The sequence below is a fragment of the Bombina bombina genome, chromosome 9 (genome assembly GCF_027579735.1).
Source record: "Bombina bombina isolate aBomBom1 chromosome 9, aBomBom1.pri, whole genome shotgun sequence".
NCBI lineage: Eukaryota > Metazoa > Chordata > Amphibia > Anura > Bombinatoridae > Bombina > Bombina bombina.
This window is the reverse complement of record NC_069507.1, coordinates 240,210,568-240,235,463: the sequence shown is the minus strand read 5'-3', so window position 1 is coordinate 240,235,463 and position 24,896 is coordinate 240,210,568. Positions and strand designations below refer to the sequence as shown.

Genomic DNA, 24,896 nt, shown 5'->3' with positions numbered 1-24,896 from the left:
AATAAGGATGTTGGCATGCAGTTATATGTGTGACAATGTTATTCAAGTTAATCCAAAAGAGATTGCAGGTACTTTGGTGGAAGGTGATGTACTAACTATTTCTTTTCTTCAGAAGAATGGTAAGTCATCTGATTTAAAGAATCATACTCAGTTTTTAACTGATTTAAAAGAAATAGATCATGAATTGTTTATTCCTCTTCAAATTAATGATATTGGAAGGATAAAACATGCAAAACTTGTCCTTAATAGGGAGCATAGCTACATTAGTAGTTGCTTATTAAGACAATTAGAAAATCCAATGATAATTAGGAATCTTCCACCTTATGATCAGTGGGTGCATGATATTGATGGTGATGTTACAGATGTAGCTGTTGTAGCTAAATTCTTGTTGTCTGTCTCTCTTGGAAATAAGACTGCCAGACATTTATTTTTGGTTTTGGATGAGCCAAAATATCAAATGTATATTGGAAATGATTTATTACATCGCTTTGCTGTTCAAATTGATTTTACCAATCATATTTTATGGTCAAGATTAAAGAGTAACCCTCTAAACCAGTGCTTTCCAAACTGTGTGTCGGGACACACTAGTGTGTCGGCAGCAGTGTGTAGGTGTGTCCCTGCTTCAGCACAAATTTTTTTAAATTTAATTTTTGTAAAACAATGTTTGGGTTTCTGACATCCCGCCTGCCTGCTACGCATATCACATGGTTGACATGTGATTGATACCTAGGGGGTCACAGATCATCTTAACCTATTGGCACAGCTCAGTGTGAACTGAAACTATTCCAATTGGCGGCTTTGGCGGCACATTGGCTTGTGACTGCACGTGTAGTCATTGAGTGGGACAACAGTGTGTTTGCAGCGTGGGCAGTAGTCAATCGGACTCACCGAGCTCTGAGGGCGACAGCTTAAACGCTGAGCTGAAGTCAGAAGTAAGTGGGGGTTTTTTTGCAGCTAACTCCCAGTAGTGCATTGCTGCTCCTGCTCTTGATATATGGATAGGAAGTAGAAGCTTAAAAATGCTTGATGATGAAATGTGTCTTTATCTAATATTCCACCAAATATTCAGAAATTGTGTTCATCCCATCAACCTCATACATCCCATTAAAATAGTAAGTAGTTATTGGTGTAGTTATTATAAACTTTTTTTTTAATTCTTGCACATACTTACTGTTACTTGTAAATACATTTAGTTATTATATAATTTTTATATGTGTCCGTATCTCTTAAGACAAGTTAGTCACAAAATGATGTAGGTCTAAAAAGTGTGTCACCAAGATGAAAAGTTTGGAAAGCTCTGCTCTAAACTATATGGATGATATGAAGGTCTTGAGATCTGCTCAACAATTGCCATATGCAATGATTGTACAAGTACAAAATAATGTAACTATTCCAGGGGGTGGAAATCAATTTCCCCTTTCTCTAGAGGTTAAAAGGGGGAAAGAAATTCAAGGCTCTGATGCTCTGATAAATATATGTCAGAAGATCCAACAATTGGGCATAACTGTTACTCATATGCCATTGGTCAATATTCACCAGATGCCATTTACCATTTTGGTAAATAATGTGATGCCCCATAGTATATGCTTGGAGAGGAGTACTATAGTGGGGTTTTCAATAGATTATGAGTACAGGTAGCCCTCAGTTTTCCCCCGGGGTTAGGTTCCAGAAGGAATTGTTGTAAATCGAAACCGTTGTAAATTGAAACCCAGTTTATAATGTAAGTCAATGGGAAGTGAGGGAGATAGTTTCCAGGCACCTCTCAAAATTGTCTTAAGTAACACCTAATACATTATTTTTAAAGCTTTGAAATGAAGACTTTAAATGCTAAACAGCATTATAAAGCTAATAAAATAATCACACAACACAGAATATATAATTAAACTAAGTTAAATGAACAAAAACATTTGCTAAACAGCATTATAAACCTAATAAAATAATCACACAACACAGACTTCACTTGCATTTTTCTGCAAACAGTTCTTTCTATGCATTCCAATCTGGACTGAATTATAGACAGGAAGATCTTGTTCCTTTGAAATCTGCTTGATAGCTCAGGTCTGGTTAAACTGATTATTTTCAGCTTGCTTGGCTTTGCTGCAACACAAGCGGAGAGCTCCACCTACTAGCTATTTTAATAAAAGCACTGCTCCTCAATGCCTTTCAATAGCAGTCACATGACTGGAAAAAAAGGTTGTTATTCTGAAACGGTGTAAATTGAACCGTTGTAAAACGAGGGCCACCTGTATTTCACCTCTGATCCCACTAATTCTGTTATAGGTCTTATCCCTGAGGGATATTTAACAGAAGAGCAGATAGTGGAGCAATGTTTCAATTCCCAACCTGATGGATTGTTCACAGTGCAATCTATGTACCTTTCAAGGAAAAGGAAGGCATATGTAAGATTACGGAATCTGAGATTATCTTTGATCAAAAACTTTTTGATGATGAATCAGAATGGTATGCAAAGGAAGAGAAGAAGAGGGTAAATATGATTACAAAGGACCTATCTGTACAGCTCAAAGAGACATATGAGATAGGTAAACCTGAAATTTTTCCTGGATTTAATGAAATGGTGGAGGAACAGATTTCTTTGGCAGATGGGTGTTCTAATGAAAGGGAATGCCAACAATTAAGAGAAATCTTAATGGAATTTTAGGAGATATTTGCCAAAGATTCTTATGACTGTGATTCAACAGATCTACATATTCTTAGGATTCCAACTGATCCTAAAGCACCTCCAGTATATGTGAGACAAAATCGTCTGCCATTGGCCTCCTATGAATCTTTAGCAGATATTATTAAGAACTTTGAATCAAGAGGTATTATTAAACCAATACATAGTCCCTATTCTGGGAGTATTGAAACCAAATGGGCAATGGCAGTTGTGTGCTGACTTGAGACAGCTTAATAAGCGTGTGCCTATGTCAGGATGGCCAGTCCCATACATAGATCAATGTCTTGCACAGATACAAGGTTCTAAAATTTTTACAACCCTAGACTGTGCACAAGGTTATTGGACTGTCAAGGTGTGTGAGGAGGACCAACCTAAACTTGCATTTTCATTACGTGGAGAACAGTTTACCTGGGTCAGGATGCCTTTTGGATTTATTAATTCAGGACAGGAGTTTTGTATTTTTATGCACAAGGCTATGCCTTATGCTGCTGAGAGGGGGACATTATGCTATGTGGATGATGTATTAATCAAAAGCTCTACTTTTGATGAACACTTGGAAGAAGTCAGGCATGTACTTAATAAATTGAAAAGGGCAGGTGTAAAACTCTCAATTCAAAAAGCTCAATGGTGTGGAACTAAGGTGAATTTCCTTGGTCATGAAATAACTGCTGATGGTTTGAATCTCCAGAAAAAAAAAGTTGAAGCTTTATTGAAAATAAAGAGTCCAACAAGTATTAAAGAACTAAGATCCTTCCTAAGTATAACAAATTACTCTAGGAAATTTATTGACAACTATGCTGAAATTACTAAACCTTTGATTAGGCTATTAAAGAAAGGGGAGCCTTGGACTTGGACAGTAGAACAAGACCAGGCAGTTCAAGAGTTAAAGCTAAGGCTTACTCAAGCCCCTTGTTTAGCCTATCCAATAAAGGGAGATCTGTTTTACTTGGAGACAGGATATACAGAACTTACCTTAAGTGCGGTTCTTTATCAGCAATATGATAAATAGAATAAGATCATTGCATATGCAAGCAAGGCCTTATCTCCAGTGGAGATCAAATTTAATGATTGTGGAAAAAGCATTGTTTGCAACAGTTTGGGCCTTACAATATGTTTGCAGTTATATCCAAGGAGAAAAAATTATTGTGGAAACTGCTCATCAATCTTTACAGTATTTACAGAGTAATAAAATAAAGGCAGGAAATCTATCTAACAACTTTGCAGGGTTGGCCTTTGGAGGTTCATTATGCACAGAATAAGAAAAATTATGTTGCACAAGGATTAGCTGAACTTCATGATTGCTCTGAACAGGATATAAAGGAGGAAATTTGGGAGGATGATTATATGAATGATTACATATTCTCATGACATAAGGTTTATGAGGAAATGTATTGTCAACCACTACCTAAGGTATATGTTGATGGTTGTGCTTTTCATACCACTGAAAATGGTGAAAAGAAACTTGTAGCTGGAGCAGGTACTGTGTGGGGTAGTGATTATCACATACAACCTGTTGGTTATTGTTTGGGCCCAAAAAGTAGCCAAATGGCTGAATTAAACGCTGTGTATAAGGCCATTCAGATGGCAGTAAATCAGGGATTGAAAGAATTTGTCATCATTACAGATTCAGATTATGTCCGTAACAGTTTTGTTGTGTGGAAGCTGTGTGGAAGCGTAATCAGATGATGAGAGCCCGTAACAAGCCAGTTAAACATGGAAAGATGATACTTGCAATTGATGACATTGTTATCTCTAATGACCTGTTTGTCTTTTGGAAGACGACAAAGGGTCATTCAAAGATGCATGGTATTGACAAGGAAGGAAATGATTTAGCCGATACAATGGCTAAACAAGGTGCCCTAGAGGGGGGAAATTTTTGACATTGAACACCTTCTTGGTGTATGTCAAATTGCAGTGGTAACCCGTAGGCAAATAAAGAAGGAACAAGAACTATCTGCAGTGCAATGGAGTCAGGATGCACCTAACGAAGATTTGATTACCAGTCAAAAGGAGGATCTCGTTGTGGGTAAATTTTACCTTTTTAAGGTGAATCCTACAATGTATCCAATCCAGGAGAAAGATTGCACTGGAAATGAGGACCTTAGGATTTTATTTAAGTATAAGTCTAAATTTAGTCTTAAAGATGGTTTGTTAGTTCGGACAACTAATAATGGATCTATACAGTGGGTTGTTCCTACTTCTTTTAGAGGTCTTATGCTGCAGCATGCCCATAATGCACCAACATCAGGTCATCGTGGGGAGAGAATTACTTATGAAGTTTTGCGTGATTATGCATATTGGCCACATATGATGAAAGATGCTCAGACATATTGTCAGGGGTGTTTGGTTTGTTTACAATGTCAACCAAATTCTCCAACCCACAGGGCACCTTTACAAAAAAGAGGTATGTCTCTCTCATGGTCCAATCTACAAATTGACTTTGTAGGACCACTTACAAAGACATCACAGGGCAATCAATACATGTTAACTGTTACATGTATGTTTACCAAATGGGTGGAGTGTCTTCCATCCCCTAATTGTAGGTCTGAAACAGCTGCTGCTTTATTAATCAATCATGTTTTCTCTAGGTTTGGACTTCCTCAGAGAATTGAGTCTGATAGAGGTACTCATTTCACAAGTGAAGTGATGAGAAGAATGTGGTCTATCCTGGGTGTGAAAAGGAAATTACATATTTCCTACCGTGCTGCCTCGAGTGGTGGAGTTGAACGGTATAATCAGTCAGTTGTAAATATTCTGAAAAAGTTTGTGAAAGAATCAGGGAAAGATTTGGATATTAAGTTGCCTTTGGTATTAATGGCTATTAGATCTAGTCCTAGTGCTGTGACAAAAATGTTTCCTTTTGAACTAATGACAGGTAGAAGGATGGTACTGCCACAGCATTTGTTGTATCGTACTCAGGATCAGAGTCTGATCAATGCAACAACAACCTATCAATATGTTGAGAATTTGAGAAAGCATTTGCAACAAGCATTTGCTTTTGCTCAGAAAAATCTTAGGAAAGCCGCAATATGTGCTAAAACATATTATGACATGAAAACCACAAAGAAAGAATATGAGGTAAATGATCAAGTTTATCTTTACAATTTTCTTAGAAATCAAGTTAGAGAGAAGAAGTTTCTCCCATCATGGAAAGGGCCGTATGTCATTATTGATAAACTTTCACCTGTGGCATACAAGATTCTGATTCCTACAAGTGGGAAGTCAATAGAAAAGTGGGTACATATTAACCAATTGCGTGTTTGTCACCCTAGGACAACGTTTAAACTAGAGGGGGCGAATAATCCATATGAAGAAGAATAATTTTCTATGATTATTAATATGGTTACTTTTACTTAATATGTTTTTTTCCCTATAACAGATAAATATCACCTTCCAGTTGGGTTTGGACTGATGAGATCCAGGATGTTGGCCGTCATCCGGACCATCCTGTTCCTGTTCCAGGGTGTCTTGGTTGAGATTCATGTACAGCCTGTGATAGAACCTGGTCCATCTTCTGGGATCATGCTTGAGGAATCACCTGGTTTCCTGATTACCAACCGGAAAGTTTTCTCCCAAAAGATATTCATCAGTCTGGATCCTAAGGTTGCTATTGAAAAATATTTTGATGTTTCCAAAGTTGAATCATCAGAAATACAATTTTGGTATTAAGAACATGGTAAAAGGATCCAGTCTACTACTATTGTTGGGGCAGTTGCAGAAGTATTTTCCTGGTGGATCTTACAATGTACAATCATGTACCAAATGTTGACCTGGAGTTATTGCAGAACTTGTTGCAATACCTGTTATCGGTTTTCTAGCTGTTACTGCCGTGGCTGTGTCTAATTCCATTTCCATCAGTAAATTTGAAGCATTGAATGTCAATTTTCTGTAAACAGATGCCAACCATGATGGAGATTGTTAATGATACTGTTGTGACCATTAATTTGCATTCAGGTCTTTCTGTCCGAGCTATAAATGTTCAATATAAGCATGAACTAATTCAGAATGAACTGTTAAGTTTTTTGGACCCAGTGGTGTATTTTACAGGAAACTGGTTATACGAGAACCAAAGTGGAAGTGAGAGTCTTGTTGAGGGACGTATTCCATTATATTTTGTCAACAGGGACATTATAAGAACAATGCTCTTAAGAGCTTATGGAAAGGATGTTGATGAAATGCAAATAAACATTGCTTTTGATACTGGTTCTGCTTTGCCACTCTACATTGAACCCAAAAACATGGAACTTTGTTTTCTAATGAAGGTGCCACATATGTCATTTAATGATATTTATCAATTGAAAGTTGTACATAACGTGGGTACTTGGAAAATAATATATGTGTCCATGTTTTATATATTCATTGTAATTTGGAATTGTGGGTTAACGATTCTATGGTATAAGAATTTCAAGAGGGGAAAATATCCTCCTCCTCTTAGTCTTCGGATGGTTGACCATAACGATCGCACATATAAGACAGTGATCTAGGCTAATCTCATCCATCCTAGTCGGGGTAAGATAGTCTAGATGAGGGGGAATATGTCATAAATTTTTCATGACACAACAGACTCCATGTTGTTTTTTTTATTTAAGCCTAACCAGGGCTCATCTATTATAACATTGAATTTTGTTTTCCTCAGTCTTGCTGACTGAGAAGTTTTATATCAATATGTTTTCCATGATTCAAGGTAGTTTACTTGCTTTGGCCCCAGCTAGTTGCCTATTTCTGTAAATAAGTGCAATTTATAACCTTGACTGTAGTTTAGGAATGTTGGGGTAAACACAAATAAAATAAGTATTTTCCTTGAATTTTTACCATATATGCGGGAGCCATCTACTGTTATAACAATAATATTTCATCTAATTAATTTTATGTTAATTAATTATTAAAATATTATAATTAATGACTCCTCCTAGATGAGAGAATGGGAATATATAGGGTCTAGCCCAATGGGAGGGGGTCGTTTTCCTGTGTTTTGGAACTGGTCACATAATATATGGAGTTGGTAATTTGCTAATCAACTACAGAGGTCCGAGATTATTGGATTATAACTGCTGAGGCTAGTTTAGCCTATTCGGACAGACCTACGACCACCTGACAGTTTGATTCCTGTCTGCAAAGGGGGAATTTATTTACTTTGGTGATGTATGAAATTAAGTCACCTTAAATGTTAATATCATTAAGATTTACACTTTACCTTTATGTAAAATACTGTTGTATATTTGATCAGGTAAATTAATTCATTGTTTTATAGCTTTGTGTTTTCCTTTTTAAAATTCCTACCACCTGGTCTTATTTGTCGACAATAACACCGGGTGAATCAGGAATTATGATAAAATTATTATCTAACGGTTTGTCATAATTATTAATTTACCTGATTCTCTGCAATTACCTTAGAGGGTTTATAACCAAATATTTGGTTCATATTATCATGCCAATGTTTGTGTTATTTTGAAAATATGATTTAATTATCCTTATAGTTTTATCTCTGCATTATTCTGTTTTCCTTGCTAGTTGGAGTTATTATGTTATCGCTTTAGTTGAATATTCTAGAGCTGTAATTTATATCTCTGTAATATTTTGATTGCTTAAGTTACTATTGAATGCTAATTATTTTTCCATTCAAAATGCTTTAATAAAGCTAATTTTTGTTATTCATGTGGTGTCGGTATAATTAATAGACTGATAGCAACTAAAAGGATTCAGATTTTGTTTATTATCTTTAACAAGTTATAATGAAAAATGTGTCATTAAAAATTGCACCATTTCACACAATATACTTTTATAGATAAAGGTAATATTCATAACAGGATAACAGGTAAATAAGTAAATTACCAAGCTGTTTAAAATTGCATACTCTATCTGAACCATGAATTAAACATTTTGGGTTTCATATCCCTATAATTTTGACTTTAATGTCCCTTTAATGTTAATAAAAATAGATCTGAAACATGAACATTGATTCCTGATAAAAAAAGGATAAACCAAGAGAACAACTGAACTAACCTGATCTTCTGAAGAGATTTCACTGTAAAACGGATGTCCTTTAAGATTGTCATAAACCTCCTTCTGGAAAGAATTGTAATTGAAGCCAGATTTCAAAGCAACCATCAAGACTGAGTCATAAGCCTTCAAAATTTGTGTGTCCTTTTCAGTGGTCAAAGTGTATTTCCAAAAATTTACCTGCAGGTACAGAGTGCAATTTATTGATAGTGTAGTGTTAGGTTTAAGTGTAACTTAGGTTAGGATTTATTTTACAGGTAATTTTGTAATTATTTTAACTAGGTAGCTATTAAATAGTTATTAACTATTTAATAGCTATTGTACCTGGTTAAAATAAATACAAAGTTGCCTGTAAAATAGATATTAATCCTAAAATAGCTATAATATAATTATAATTTATACTGTAGCTATATTAGGGTTTATTTTACAGGTAAGTATTTAGCTTTAGGATCAATTTATTTAATAAGAGTTAATTTATTTTGTTAGATAAAAATTGTATTTAACTTAGGGGGGTGTTAGTGTTAGGGTTAGACTTCGCTTTAGGGGTTAATAAATTTAATAGAGTAGCGGTGAGGTCCGGTCGGCAGATTAGGGGTTAATACTTGAAGTTAGGTGTCGGTGATGTTAGGGAGGGCAGATTAGGGGTTAATACTATTTATTATAGGGTTAGTGAGGTGGATTAGGGGTTAATACATTTATTATAGTAGCGGTGAGGTCCGGTCAGCAGATTAGGGGTTAATAATTGTAGGTAGGTAGCAGCGACGTTGGGGGGGGCAGATTAGGGGGTTAATAAATATTATGTAGGTGTCGACGATGTTAGGGGCAGCAGATTAGGGGTACATAGGGATAATGTAGGTTGCGGCGGTGTACGTTCGGCAGATTAGGGGTTAAAAAATTTAATAGAGTGGCGGCGATGTGGGGGGGCCTCGGTTTAGGGGTACATAGGTAGTTTATGGGTGTTAGTGTACTTTAGAGCACAGTAGTTAAGAGCTCTATGAACCGGCGTTAGCCCAGAAAGCTCTTAACTCCTGGCTTTTTGCTGCGGCTGGAGTTTTGTCGTTAGATTTCTAATACTCACTTCAGCCAAGACTCTAAATACCAGCGTTAGAAAGATCCCATTGAAAAGATAGGATACGCAAATGGCGTAGGGGGATCTGCGGTATGGAAAAGTTGTGGCTGCAAAGTGAGCGTTAGACCCTTTTCCTGACTGACTCTAAGGGCTCCATGTACGAAGCAGCGAAAGCTGCTCCGGAGCCTTTGCGGGGCAGGTTCGCATATGCGAGCCTGCTTCCCGCAATGTAAGAAACAGCGGTCATTAGGCCGCTGCTTCCTACACCCTACGCCACCTCTTAGGTGGCGAAGTAAAATCACAGAGAGCTCGCTCGCTCTCGGTGATTGACAGCCCCTTCAGTCGCGTGATTGGTCGGGCGACTGAAGGGGCGGGCATTACACACTCCGCTGAGTGTGTAATGATACATACGGGCAAGCGGATTAATAGATCCGCTGCCCGTGTGTAGCGGAGGCGGGCGGACAGCTTCGCGAGTTAAGAAGCTGTCCGCCCGCCTCTTAGTACATGGAGCCCTAAATACCAGCGGGCGGCCAAAACCAGCGTTAGGAGCCTCTAATGCTGGTTTTGACGGCTAACGCAGAACTCTAAATCTAGCGGAAAAGAAATAAACATGAGAATGCCTAAACATTTGTAATTGCAACAATGTAACACCTGGGATCTCATATGTTTGAGCCCTTATAACTTTTTTATGCAATATTGTTGTTATGAGTGTAAGTGTACTGTACAATGTATTTTTTATGTGTCTTGTGCAACTTTTTTGTCGAGCGTAACAGTTAACCAGAGCTCTGAAGGTGTGCTAACCTGATGTGCATTAAATTCAGTTGCACTCAAGCAAACACATTTAGTTTCATCTCCCAAACCGAACGCTACTTCCGACGCGCACAACAGTTAGTGCACCACTTGTAATCTAGCCCTAAATGTTGGTAAACTGGTCAGTAAACAGCAAATAAAATAAATTTATTTACATTAATCAATAATGAAATATTTGCTATGAATCATACAAACATGGAATGTTCTTGATAAATATAAAAATATTTAAATTTGAAATAACTACAATTTATATTTTAAATGGTTCATTTGTAAGAGTTCATTTTGGAGAATAATTATTCATACAAGTGTTATGTTAACTATTAATTATCAACCTCGTATGAAACTTCATTTGATTTCTAATACGCAGGGCTCTCAAGTTAGCTGGTGTAATACTTATGTTATTGCACTTGAAATGTATAGGGATCTGATAATGTCTATATTTTGACATTCATATAGCAAAACAAATGTTTCCCTTAGCATCTGATTTACTATTGAAACTCTTCTATTGAATAGATCTTAGCAAACATTCAAAATTGTTGTATTCATATATTTGTCTACAACTATATTTTGTGCATTTAATAATAGTTGTTTATAGTTATACTCACCAGAAATCCGCTAATCTCCAATTGCTGCAGCATGATAAATACATAATTCCCATTGGTCAGTTCCTGCTTTTCAGCTTCTAGGAGTATAGACCTTGCATCCAGTGAGCTGCTCACTAAGATAATAACTTTGAGTACACAAGAGAAATGCCAGTAAGTGAATGCCTAACTAACCCCATTCATGGTCGGGTCTGCTCTGGACTGTCTATCATGTTCGCTGTCTGTCAGTTTGTATGTCTGTCAGTCTATCTAATCTATCTATCATCTATCTATCATCTATCTATCATCTATCTATTATTTATAATCTATCTAATATCTATCATTTATCTATCATCTATCTATTATCTAATATCTATCATCTATCTATTATCTAATATCTATCATCTATCTATTATCTAATATCTATCATCTATCTATTATATATCATCTATCTATCTATTATCTATTATTTATCTAATATCTATCATCTATCTATGATCTATCAGCTATCTATCTATCTATCTATCTATCTATCATCTATCTTTTATCTATCATCTATCATCTATCTATCTATCATCTATCTATTATCTAATATCTATCTATTATCTATCATCTATCTATCATCTATCTATTATCTAATATTGATCATCTATCTATTATCTATCATCTATCTAATATCTAGCAATTATCTATCATTTATCTAATATCTAGCATTTATCTAGCATCTATCTATTATATATCATGTATCTATCTATATTTAGAACTAAGATATATAGATAATATTTCTGCTGGATTTCTAAATACTTTGTAGAGTTATGTATTGATATTTAAAGGGATATAAAACCCCAAATATTCCTCTCATGATTCAGATGCAACATATCATTTTAAACAACTTTCTAATTTACTTCTATTATCATATTTTCTTTGTTTTCTTGTTTCAAGTTGTTGTTAAGCAGTAAGGTAAGCTCAGGAGTGTGCACGTGTCTGCAGCACTGTATGACAGCAGTTTTGTAACAATGTTATACATTAGCCAGAGCATAGATGGCAGCACTCTTTCCTGTCAAGTAGGACTTCAGGCATGTGCACGCTACCTACCTACGTATCTCTTCAACAACGAATAACATGAGAATTAAATACATTTGATAATAGAATAAATTGGAAACGTTTTAAGAATTATATTCTCTATCAGAATCATGAAAGAAAAATGTTGGGTTTCATTTAATGTCCCTTTAACAAGGCTTATTTATTTATATATTATTTTGTACTTCCTTCTTCATAATTACATTTGAATCCTTGATATCTGATTTTAATTTGTTTATATTGAAAATCGTAAATAAAAATATCCAATATACGGCTAGATTACAAGTTGCACACTGACTGCGGCGTGCGTGCGATATGTTTTTTCTAACATAAGGACTGGTGGGTCTAGCAAGGCTGAAGACATTTAAGGGAGCCTAAAGAAAAAACATATTGCACGTGCGCTGCAGTCAGTGTGCAACTTGTAATCTCTGCGATAGTTTATATAATTAATCGTCACTATATTACTAAGACAGATAGCTTGATAGATAGCTTGATCTCGATAGATAGATGATATATATATATATATATATATATAGATAGATAGATAGATAGATAGATAGATAGATAGATAGATAGATAGACAGCTTGACAGATAGCTTGATAGATGATAGATAGATGATAGATAGATAGATAGAAAGATAGTAGATAAAGAGAAAGATAGATAGATAGATAGATAGATAGATAGATAGATGATAGATACATAGTAGATAGATAGATAGATAGATAGATAGATAGATAGATAGATAGATAGATAATTGTAATGAAAACAACTGTTATTAGTCAACAATTATATTTTCTGAGGTTTTGTACTCCTGGTGTATGGCTCTCAAAATAAAAATAAAATAAAAAATATTGTTTAAAAATTGAAAAACAGAACTTTACAAAAGTATTCACTCAAACATAACATTTATACCAAATATCAGTCATTTATTATTTTTGTTTTAGCTACTTGGACATTCTGTCTATTAATTATTTCCATCAACAACTTACGATATGTTACGATTTTTACCTAAAATATTCTAGCTAGCAGAGTTATATCTCTGCAAAATTACTGATCTTTTTGTTTGTTTGTTTTTTCTTAGTAAATATTTTAAGTTAGGTTAAAATAAGTCCCGATATTGATTTACACTGTTTTGTACATTGGATGAATACAGTATAGGATCCCACCATATACACTCTATAGTACCTCTGGCTGCGGAAGCTACAGTGCGCAAGCTGTCATGAAGACTGTCTGGGTTCCTTGGATCATATTTAATTTTGGCCATGATGGTGAAATTTACAGCCAACTTGCTTTCCAGTAAAGACCATAAATCATCAGTTCGATCCCAGTTAGGTCTTTTCCCAGAGCTTCCAAAAAGGGCAATGAATTTCCAGTTAAAAAATTGCAATGTCTTCTCCAATGTCTCAGCAATACGCTGAAGAGGAGACACCATTTTTATATATGTGTCATAAATAAGGGAATTGTCAAGTTTAGATGTCTGGCTGACATAACCAAACATGGGAACATTCCAAGAAGACACCAGAAGACCAGTCACCTGCATAATAAGAGAAAACTTAAAAGACCAATAAATACAGTAAAATTGCAAAATCAACAAGTGCATAATGAAAAAACAATGCAATTGCACTATTTTAAATGAGCAGTAGAATCTTTCTGACAAATCTTACTTCAGTTTGCTGGCTCCGTGTATCATGTGACCATCAGCCAATCACAGACTACCCTGCAAACTCTTGCACATGCTCAGTAGTAGCTAGTATGTCAGAATGTGCAGGTCCGTCTTTAATATTGAATTTTATTTTTTTTAGGACCCTTGGGCCCCTCAACAAAGACTAGGCCCTGGGCAGCTGCCCCTTTTGCCCTGTGTTAAAGACGGCCCTGAGAATGTGTACACATAAAAAGACTACAATTTTATAATAGACGTAAATTGGTAAGTCTCTTAAAACTGCATGTTCTGTCTAAGGGCTAGATTACAAGTGGAACGCTATTTATTGCTTCTTTTAATGCACTAATTGCACTCCACTTCGGCTTTATGCTCGTGTCAGGTTCTATGTGTGAAAGTAAAAAGTTTTCGCTTGCACGCTAACCCAACGCACAGATAATGCCAAAGATACAATATCACAACCAAATTAATGTACTCCCTGTAGATTTCAGCGGAGCAGGAAAACTGGGAAAAAAAACTAACAACCAACAAGTCGAGCAAACACGATCACATTTTCTCAAGTGCGCTAACCCAACATGAAGTATTAATATTTCAAATTACAATGTTTTTCACATAGCATAATATGTTCTTTTTATATATATATTTATATATATTGGTATTGTGGTACAATGTATAGCTATACATATATATATAAATGATGGTATTGTGTTACAATGTATATCTATACATATATATATAAATTATGGTATTGTGGTACAATGTATATCTATACACACACACATATATATATATATATATATGAATATCTATTTTATCTATTTAAAAATACAGTACTTAGAACATATTCTGCTATGTGCAGAACATTGGAATGTGAAATATTTACAGTAAATACATAGTTAAATAGTTTATTAAATATGAATATTGCATAACTATGATTTTTCATATGTACACACACATATACCTATCTATTTATCTCTCTCTATATATATATCTCAATATTAAAGCCCTTTGCTGCCCTTTTTTGCTGACCTCATATATTTGAGCTCATATCTTTTAAATGCAAGTTGCATTAAATTCAATTGAGCTTAAGCAAACACATTTACTTTCAACTTATAATAAGCGGGCTACTTCTGACTCGCGCAAACAGCAACGATAAACCCGATATCTCTCACTGTCAACTGTTAGTGCGCCACTTGTAATCTGCCCTAAATAATGAGTTTCATTTTGACTTTGGTCTTCTTTTCTCTGCAGTTTTCATTCCAGTTCTGTGTTTTACACTTGTTTTGTGTCATCATTTGATTGTCATATTGAGTACAAAATACTAACAATGTATTTTGTAAATAAATAATAGATGTTTAAAGGGACATTGTACTGTACAATTTCTGTCATTTATATGCAAGAGTAACATATAAACAGCTTGGAATGTCTTATTAACACCTTAAACATGTATGTCGCTGGTCGTTAAGTGTTTCCTTGTTAATAACAGCTTAGGTCACACAACAAGCAGCAGGACAACGCTATTATACCCTCCCTCTACCAGAAATATTAATAATGCAAACCCCATTAAAAGACCAGTGACATACTGGGTAAATCACTGGTCCTTAAATGAATACTAAACCCAATTCTTTTCTTTCATGATTCAGATAGAGGGGCCTATCAATCAAGCTCCGAAAGGCCCGTGTCACAAAGACTGCTGCTCCATAATCGCAACAATTCAACCCGATCGAGTTTGATCGGGTTGATTGACACCCCCTGCTGGAGGCCCATTGGCCGCCAGTCTGCAGGGGGCGGTGTTGCATCAGCAGCTCTTGTGAGCTGCTGGTGCAATGTTAAATGCGGAGAGCATATTGCTCTCCGCATTCAGCGATGTCTTGCAGACCTGATCCGCACTGTCGAATAAGGTCCGCAAGACATTTCTTAAATATGCCTCAGAGCATGAGATTTTAAGCACCTTTATAATTTACTCCTATTACCAATTTTTCTTTGTTCTGATGTTATCTTGATTTGATAAAGTAGTACTATAAGCTTTAGAGCTGGACCATTTTTTGTTCAGCACCTGGGTAGCACTTGCTGATTTGTGGCTAAATGTAGCAAACCAATAAGCAAGCGCTACCGAGGTGCTGAACTAAAAATGGGCTGTCTCCTAACCTTTTATTACTGCTTTTTCAAATCAAGATAACATGAGAACAAAGAAAAATTGATTAAAGGAGTAAATTAGAAAGTTGCTTAAAATCGCATGCTCTATCTGAATCATGAAAGAAAAAATTTGGGGTTAGTATCCCTTTAATGGGTTCATTTGAAAAACAATTGAAGCAAAAAAAATTAAATAAGCACTATCAGCTGTAAACTTATTTTTAGGTCTTAGGGGTGCATCTGTATCAGTCAGCTAATTAGCATTAAAAGGGAATATCTATCAGCCAATGAGCATTAGCAGGAAGCATTTATCAGCCAATGAGTATTACCAGGAAGAATATATCAGCCAATGAGCATTATCAGGAAATATGTACCAGTTAATGAGCATTATCAGGAAATATCTATCAGCCAATGAGCATAATCAGGTAGGATCTATCAGCCAATGAGCATTATTAGGAAATATCTATCAGCTGATGAGCATTATCAAGAAGCATCTATCAGCCAATGAGCATTTCCAGGAAGAATCTATCAGCCAATGAGCATTATCAGAAAGTATATATCAACCAATGAACATTAGCATAAAGCACCTATCAGCCAATGAACATTAATAGGAAGTAAACAACTATATTTCAGTTAAAATATCTTTTAATTCACAATTTTCAGCCAAAAAAAATCAGCTTTTAATTTTAAACAAAAATGTGAGGTTACTGTCCCTTTAAATGTTATTTAAAGTGAAGGTAAACTTTGGTGAATTAAAGCACGTTTTTTAAAAATACTATTAAAAACAGGGGCACTTTCATTCATCAAAGTTTACAAATCAGTGGTTTTGATTAAAAACATTTTTTTCTTTTCACAGCTACAGCAGCTTTCCCCTCCTGGAAATCCTCTCTTCACACGTCAGCAATGACTAATCCGGCTTCCTCCAATCACGGCTTTCCCCCAGGGTGGTTATTGCCTGAGGCCATGCTGTGATTGGAGGAAGCCGGATTAGTCATTGCTGACGTGCGAAGAGAGGATTTCCAGGAGGGGGGAGCTACTCTGGCTGTGAAAAAAACAAAGGTACGTTTTTAATCAAAACGGCTGATTTGTAAACTTTGATGAATGAAAGTGCCCCTGTTTTTAATAGTATTTTTAAAAAACGGACTTTCAGTCATCAAAGTTTACCTTCACTTTAAAATACCCTTTTAAAGGTTAAATGTGAATGTACTAACATGCTTCTTTAGATTAATCACATTGATTCTAAATTTAAAAAAAAATAATTTAGGTAAATAAATTGATATAAATAGGAATCCACTTGCCCTTTATCCTCAGCCAGACTGTTCTGTTCTAAAAATAGAGAGTTAGGAAATTGTAGAATTGTACAAAGATTGGGAAAGACAGGGAGGTTGAGCGGTACAGAAGTCTTGCAGTGCCTGTGTTCTATTGTCCTGGTGAAACACAACACAGATCTGATGCTTATACCAATGGATTAGAAGATGTAAGTGCTGGTAAAGATACAGATACCCGGAACAAAACTTCTGTAAACGCATCTGGGCATTCACCAACTTTTACAGATAATTTAAAGGGACAGTCTAGTGAAAATTAAACTTTCATGATTCAGATAGGGCTTCCAATTTTAAACAACTTTCCAATTTACGTTTATCATCACTTTACCTTTGTTCTCTCGGTATTCTTTGTTTTAAGTTTAACCTAGGTAGGCTAATATGCTAATTTCTAAAACCTTGAATGCTGCCTCTTATCTCAGTGCATTTTGACAGTTTTTTACAGTTAGAAACCACTAGTTCATGTGTGCCATATAGATACAATTGTGCTCACTACCATACAGTCACTTAGGAGTCAGCACTGATTGGCTAAAATGCAAGTCTGTGATAAGAACTAAACTAGGGTAGCAGTCTAAAGAGGCTTCAATACAAGGTAATAACAGAGGTAAAAAGTATATTAGTATAACCATGTTGGTTATGCAAAACTGGAGAATGCGTAATAAAGGAATTATCTATCTTTTTAAACAATAACAATTCTGGAGTAGACTGTCCTTTTACACCAGCACAAGTGGGGACACTGGGAATGTGATGTCACTCAAAGTTAGGTAACTCCTGAACCCGAATCAGTGAGTGGTGTGACAGAGGTAACGTTAATCCGCACTTATCTAACAAGATGCTGAACTCATTCTTGGCCTCTCATACACATGTCATATTGTGACCATGGTTGGAGTTATGAGACTATTCTACCTACTTCATTTCATATCAGTTGTCTTCTTTTTGTATATAGTGTCTTGTAGTTGTTCAGTGGAAGGTGGTAGATGTTATATTATATTTTAGTTTAAAGTCTCATTATTAAATTTATCCCTAAAAATCATTTTAGGCTTTAAGGGGATGTGCTCATTAAAACTGAAATGCACATCAGTGTACACTAAACTTTTTTTAATAACATACTTAGATTAATAAAAAGCTTCTAATAAACACCATTCATGGTTCAGTGATAACGTAACTATGCAAACAACCAGCAGTCTATAGCCCATGTGCTCGTACGCACATTCCCTTCACCTGTTCAGAGATTAGGCACATTTTGGAATAAGTAGGTGCACAGATCATTATCTTTATACCATCTGTACACATTTACAGAAAATTATTTTGTACTCAAAATAACACTAATAAATATTTTCCCTTAAATTACGCCCTGTTATAGTTCCACTTTTGTTCTCAGTTAAAATTGTATTAAAATACAAAAAAAATAATGCTTTCCAGATTGAGTTGAGATTGGGGTTAGGGTTAGAATTGATTTAGAGTTGAGGATTAGGGTTAGGTTACTATCAGTATAAAGGTAAGGGTTGTAGTTAAAAGGACAGTAAAGTCAAAATTAAACTTTCACAATTTAGATAGAGCATGTCATTTCCCACAACTCTTTAATTTACTTAAAGTATCTAATTGGCTTCATTCTGTTGGTATCTTTGTTTACAAACATACCTAAGTATCGTCAGGAGCAACAATACACTACAAAATACTATCTGCTAATTGGTGGCAGCACAAATGCCTCTTGTCATTGGCTCACCTAATGTGTTCAGCTAGCTCCCAATATTTCACTGTTGCTCCTTCAACAAAAGATACCAAGAGAATGAAGTATACTCCTTGCCTTTCACAAGTAATATAAAGTCTACTCCTTGCCTTTCCCAAGTAATATGAAGTACACTCCTTGCCTTTCACAAGTAATAGGAAGTATACTCCTTGCCTTTCACAAGTAATATAAAGTATACTCCTTGTCTTTCACAAGTAATATGAAGTATACTCCTTGCCTCTCACAAGTAATATAGACTATACTCCTTGCCTTTCACAAGTAATATGAAGTATACTCCTTGCCTTTCACAAGTAATATAGACTATACTCCTTGCCTTTCACAAGTAATATAAAGTATACTCCTTGCCTTTCACAAGTAATATGAAGTATACTCCTTGCCTTTCACAAGTAATATAGACTATACTCCTTGCCTTTCACAAGTAATATAAAGTATACTCCTTGCCTTTCACAAGTAATATGAAGTATACTCCTTGCCTTTCACAAGTAATATGAAGTATGCTCCTTGCCTTTCACAAGAAAATATGAAGTATACTCCTTGCCTTTCACAAGTAATATGAAGTATAGTCCTTGCCTTTCACAAGTAATATGAAGTATACTCCTTGCCTTTCACAAGTAATATGAAGTATACTCCTTGCCTTTCATAAGTAATATGAAGTATACTCCTTGCCTTTCACAAGTAATATGAAGTATACTCCTTGCCTTTCACAAGTAATATGAAGTATACTCCTTGCCTTTCACAAGTAATATAAAGTATACTCCTTGCCTTTCACAAGTAATATGAAGTATACTCCTTGCCTTTCACAAGTAATATGAAGTATACTCCTTGCCTTTCACAAGTAATATAAAGTATAATATAAAGTATACTCCTTGCCTTTCACAAGTAATATGAAGTATACTCCTTGCCTTTCACAAGTAATATAAAGTATAATATGAAGTATACTCCTTGCCTTTCACAAGTAATATGAAGTATACTCCTTGCCTTTCACAAGAAATATGACGTATACTCCTTGCCTTTCACAAGTAATATGAAGTATACTCCTTGCCTTTCACAAGTAATATGAAGTATACTCCTTGCCTTTCACAAGTAATATGAAGTATACTCCTTGCCTTTCACAAGTAATATGAAGTGTACTCCTTGCCTTTCACAAGTAATATGAAGTATACTCCTTGCCTTTCACAAGTAATATGAAGTATACTCCTTGCCTTTCACAAGTAATATGAAGTATGCTCCTTGCCTTTCACAAGTAATATGAAGTATACTCCTTGCCTTTCACAAGTAATATGAAGTATACTCCGTGCCTTTCACAAGTAATATGAAGTATACTCCTTGCCTTTCACAAGTAATATGAAGTATGCTCCTTGCCTTTCACAAGTAATATGAAGTATGCTCCTTGCCTTTCACAAGTAATATGAAGTATACTCCTTGCCTTTCACAAGTAATATGAAGTATGCTCCTTGCCTTTCACAAGTGATATGAAGTATGCTCCTTGCCTTTCACAAGTAATATGAAGTATGCTCCTTGCCTTTCACAAGTAATATGAAGTATACTCCTTGCCTTTCACAAGTAATATGAAGTATACTCCTTGCCTTTCACAAGTAATATGAAGTATGCTCCTTGCCTTTCACAAGTAATATGAAGTATACTCCTTGCCTTTCACAAGTAATATGAAGTATGCTCCTTGCCTTTCACAAGTAATATGAAGTATACTCCTTTCCTTTCACAAGTAATATGAAGTATGCTCCTTGCCTTTCACAAGTAATATGAAGTATGCTCCTTGCCTTTCACAAGTAATATGAAGTATACTCCTTGCCTTTCACAAGTAATATGAAGTATGCTCCTTGCCTTTCACAAGTAATATGAAGTATACTCCTTGCCTTTCACAAGTAATATGAAGTATGCTCCTTGTCTTTCACAAGTAATATGAAGTATACTCCTTGCCTTTCACAAGTAATATAAAGTATACTCCTTGCCTTTCACAAGTAATATAAAGTATACTCCTTGCCTTTCACAAGTAATATGAAGTATGCTCCTTGCCTTTCACAAGTAATATGAAGTATGCTCCTTGCCTTTCCCAAGTAATATAAAGTATACTCCTTGCCTTTCACAAGTAATATGAAGTATGCTCCTTGCCTTTCACAAGTAATATGAAGTATGCTCCTTGCCTTTCCCAAGTGATATGAAGTATACTCCTTGCCTGTCACAAGTAATATAAAGTATACTCCTTGCCTTTCACAAGTAATATAAAGTATACTCCTTGCCTTTCACAAGTAATATGAAGTATGCTCCTTGCCTTTCACAAGTAATATGAAGTATACTCCTTGCCTGTCACAAGTAATATGAAGTATGCTCCTTGCCTTTCACAAGTAATATGAAGTATGCTCCTTGCCTTTCACAAGTAATATGAAGTATGCTCCTACCTCTGCAGCTTCAGGACAGACAGGACCAAGCAGAGCTGAAATATTTTGATTTTGGAACAGTTTGATAAAAGTACTCAGAGCAGTCTTAGAATTGCAATCACAGTCAGCATAAACAAACTCCAAAGTGTTGTTACCGAGGAACCAAGGCTCCCATTCCTTGCTGATCCTGTCTATGGCCAGCTGGATAGCAGATCCTAACCGTTGGGCACTGAACGGATACGAGAAGTTCCATGGAGCTTGAAATCCAACACGAATTATGGTGGATTCTGATCCATTTCCCATGGTGTAGTTGATGCTACTTATGATATGGGATTCTCCTAGAGAAACATGAGCATAACAAATAAAAATAAAAACCAACATGACCGTGTTGTGCCTGGTTGAAAAAATGATGTAACTCCAATGGGTGGTTTTATAGCTTTGCTCAGGAAGACCTGCTACTTATACCTGCTTCTTAACTAACATATTCTCTAGTGATTTCTTCATGCTTCCTATTAAACAACCCTAATTAGCAAAATCCCACAGCTCGCTCACCCTCTATTGATTTCCACCCTTTCATCAATATCAGAATCTGAGTATTATATAAACTTAGTCATTTTTCCTCACATAGCTTTGAACTGAAGACATCTCTAATTGAATTAATGGCTGTATACAAAACTAAATAAATATAAAACTGATGCTAACAGGGCTGTAATGAAGAGATGTTGTTTAAGCAACAGGTTGAAATTGGAATGAAGATGTCATTAAGACTTAGAAACTTTTCTGCTGGTGTTATTTGAAAAAAAACGTAATGTGTCAAAAGATCATAAACTATGATAGATGATGCTATAAGATAAATAAAGCGCAATCATTACAGCTAATCGGGAGATTGACATTATTAGATGGTATATCAGAGCACAGGGATAGAGGATGCCCTGTCTCTGTGATGTAACGTGGCTATAAAATGTGTATTATTCTACTATTTGGTACCACTAAAAGCTAGACGTTTGCGTTCTGATGGAGATGAATGCAAATTTAATCACACTTCTTTTTATTTATTGGAAAACACAAAATGAGAATGAACCCCATTTAAAGGAACAGTAAATACAGTAGATTTGCATAATAAATGCATGATACAAAGACAATGCAATAGTACTTCAAATTAGTTTATTTCCCCTCCCACCGCATCATGTGACAGCCATCTGCCAATTACAAATGCATATATGTATAGTCTATGATTCTTGCACATGCTCAGTATGAGCTGGTGACTCTATGGGGCCCATCTATCAAGCTCAGAATGGAACTTGATGCCCCGTGTTTCTGGCGAGCCTGAAACAGCAGTTATGAAGCAGTGGTCTCAAAGACCGCTGCTTCATAACCCTGTCCGCCTGCTCTGAGCAGGCGGACAGACATCGCCGGAAATCAACCCAATCGAGTACGATCGAGTTGATTGACAACCCCCTGCTGGCGGCCCATTGGCAGGGGGCGGCGTTGCACCAGCAGCTCTTGTGAGCTGCTGGTGCAATGCTGAATACGGCGAGCGTATTGCTCGCCGTGTTCAGTGAGGTCTGGCTGACCTGATCCGCACTGTCGGATCAGGTCCGCCAGACTTTCTTAAATAGAGGCCAAAGAGTCTAATATAAAAAGACTGTGCATATTTTGTTAATGGAAGTAAATTGGAAAATTGTTTAACATTTCATGCTGTATTTGAATCATAAAAGTTTAATTTCGACTTGAGTGTCCCTTTAACGATTAAAGGACCATTAAATAAAGTAAATTTGCATAATCAATAAATGCATAATAAAAGGACAATGTAATAGAACTTAGAATTTCAACCGTATCAAGTGACAGTCATCAGCTAATAACAAAATGCATATAGATATATTCTGTAAATTCTTGCACAAGCACAGTAGTAACTGGTACCTCAGAAAGTGTGCATATAATAAGACTATGCACATTTTTATAATGGAAGTGAATTGGAAAGTTTTTTTGTAAAATGTCATAGTCTGTCTGAATCATGAAATTGTAATTTTGACTTTAGTGTTTCTTTAAATTAATTAACAAATGAATGCAACATAAACATTAAGGGCTAAATTACAAGTGGAGCTCTAATTTATAACACGCCCGTAAATGGGAAAAGTTGCCGTTTGCGGGCGCACGATAAATAACCAGTGGCTAGTTATTGCTACTGCAAGCTTGCGGTAGCAATTAGTGCTCTGAAAAGTAACCAGATCTTAGTTTGATTTTCCAAAAGTGCCCCAATTGCCCCCAAATTTAGCTCTTTTTTTTTAAATAAAAAAAAACTACACAAAGCAGTTTTAGGAGTTAAAGTGAGGGGATGGGGGGTGTAAGAAAAATAAAACGGCACTGAAAAGTGCCTTACCATAGTGGTAATGGGGAACTGTGTGTTCTCTGTAAATATACAGTTTTACATCATCCAGAAATGTCATTTTTGGTTAATTGATTTCTGTGTTGTTATGTAAATTAACTTTATTTTTGCTCTTGAATATTCTGTCCCCATAAAAAATAAATATTGGTTCAAACCACAGAGCATTTTTTGGAAATATATTTGTTTAATAGTCATACATTTAAATACAGAACTTAAAGCTTCTAAAATAATGCTATGCAGTCAACATGTGCTGAGAAGTTGGTCATCGCTGCTCTAGAAGATTTATGACATCAAACTAGATAAGCCTTCCTGTCTAGAGACACCAGCCCCCCTTTAAGGGCTGTGACAGGAAGTAATGGTCCCTGCAAACATACGGCCAGATTACGAGTTTTGCGTTATGAGCTATGCGGTGCTACCGTGCAGTTTTTTATCAGTGCTCTCTTACATACAGCGCTGGTATTACAGGTTTTTACAAACCCGGCGTTAAAAGGCAAGAAGTGAACGTTGAGCAAAATTGAGCTCCATACCGCACTTCAATACCAGCGCTGCTTAAGTGAGCGGTGAGCTGGTCGTACGTGCTCGTACACGATTTCCCCATAGACATCAATGGGGAGAGCCGGCTGAGAAAAAGTCTAACACAGCCCCATTGATTCCTATGGGGAAACACATTTTATGTTTACACCTAACACCCTAACATGAACCCCGAGTCTAAACACCCCTAATCTTACACTTATTAACCCCTAATCTGCCGCCCCCGACATCGCCGCCACCTACATTATTCTTATTAACCCCTAATCTGCTGCTCCGGACAAAGCCGCCACCTACATTATACTTATTAACCCCTAATCTCCCACCCCCAATGTCGCTGCAACCTACCTACACTTATTAACCCCTAATCTGCCGCCCCCAACGTCGCCGCCACTATATTAAATGTATTAACCACTAAATCTAAGTCTAACCCTAACACCCCCAAACTTAAATATAATTTAAATAAATCTAAATAAAATTACTATAATTAACTAAATAATTCCTAT

At 35.8% G+C, this 24,896-nt stretch overlaps 1 protein-coding gene across 1 annotated transcript in view; it reads right to left on the bottom strand.

Moving 5' to 3' along the window:
- The window catches only part of LOC128640521 (guanylate cyclase 2G-like), a 153,193-nt gene extending 129,270 nt beyond the window's left edge, over window positions 1-23,923 (bottom strand). The window contains exons 1-5 of the mRNA XM_053692994.1: window positions 23,857-23,923; window positions 21,498-21,814; window positions 13,404-13,752; window positions 11,162-11,286; window positions 8,681-8,857 (exon numbers count right to left, since the gene is read on the bottom strand). Of these exons, the coding sequence (XP_053548969.1) occupies window positions 8,681-8,857; window positions 11,162-11,286; window positions 13,404-13,752; window positions 21,498-21,814; window positions 23,857-23,923 (1,035 nt within the window). The remainder of the gene's footprint in view (window positions 1-8,680; window positions 8,858-11,161; window positions 11,287-13,403; window positions 13,753-21,497; window positions 21,815-23,856) is intronic.
- Window positions 23,924-24,896: the final 973 nt, after the last annotated feature.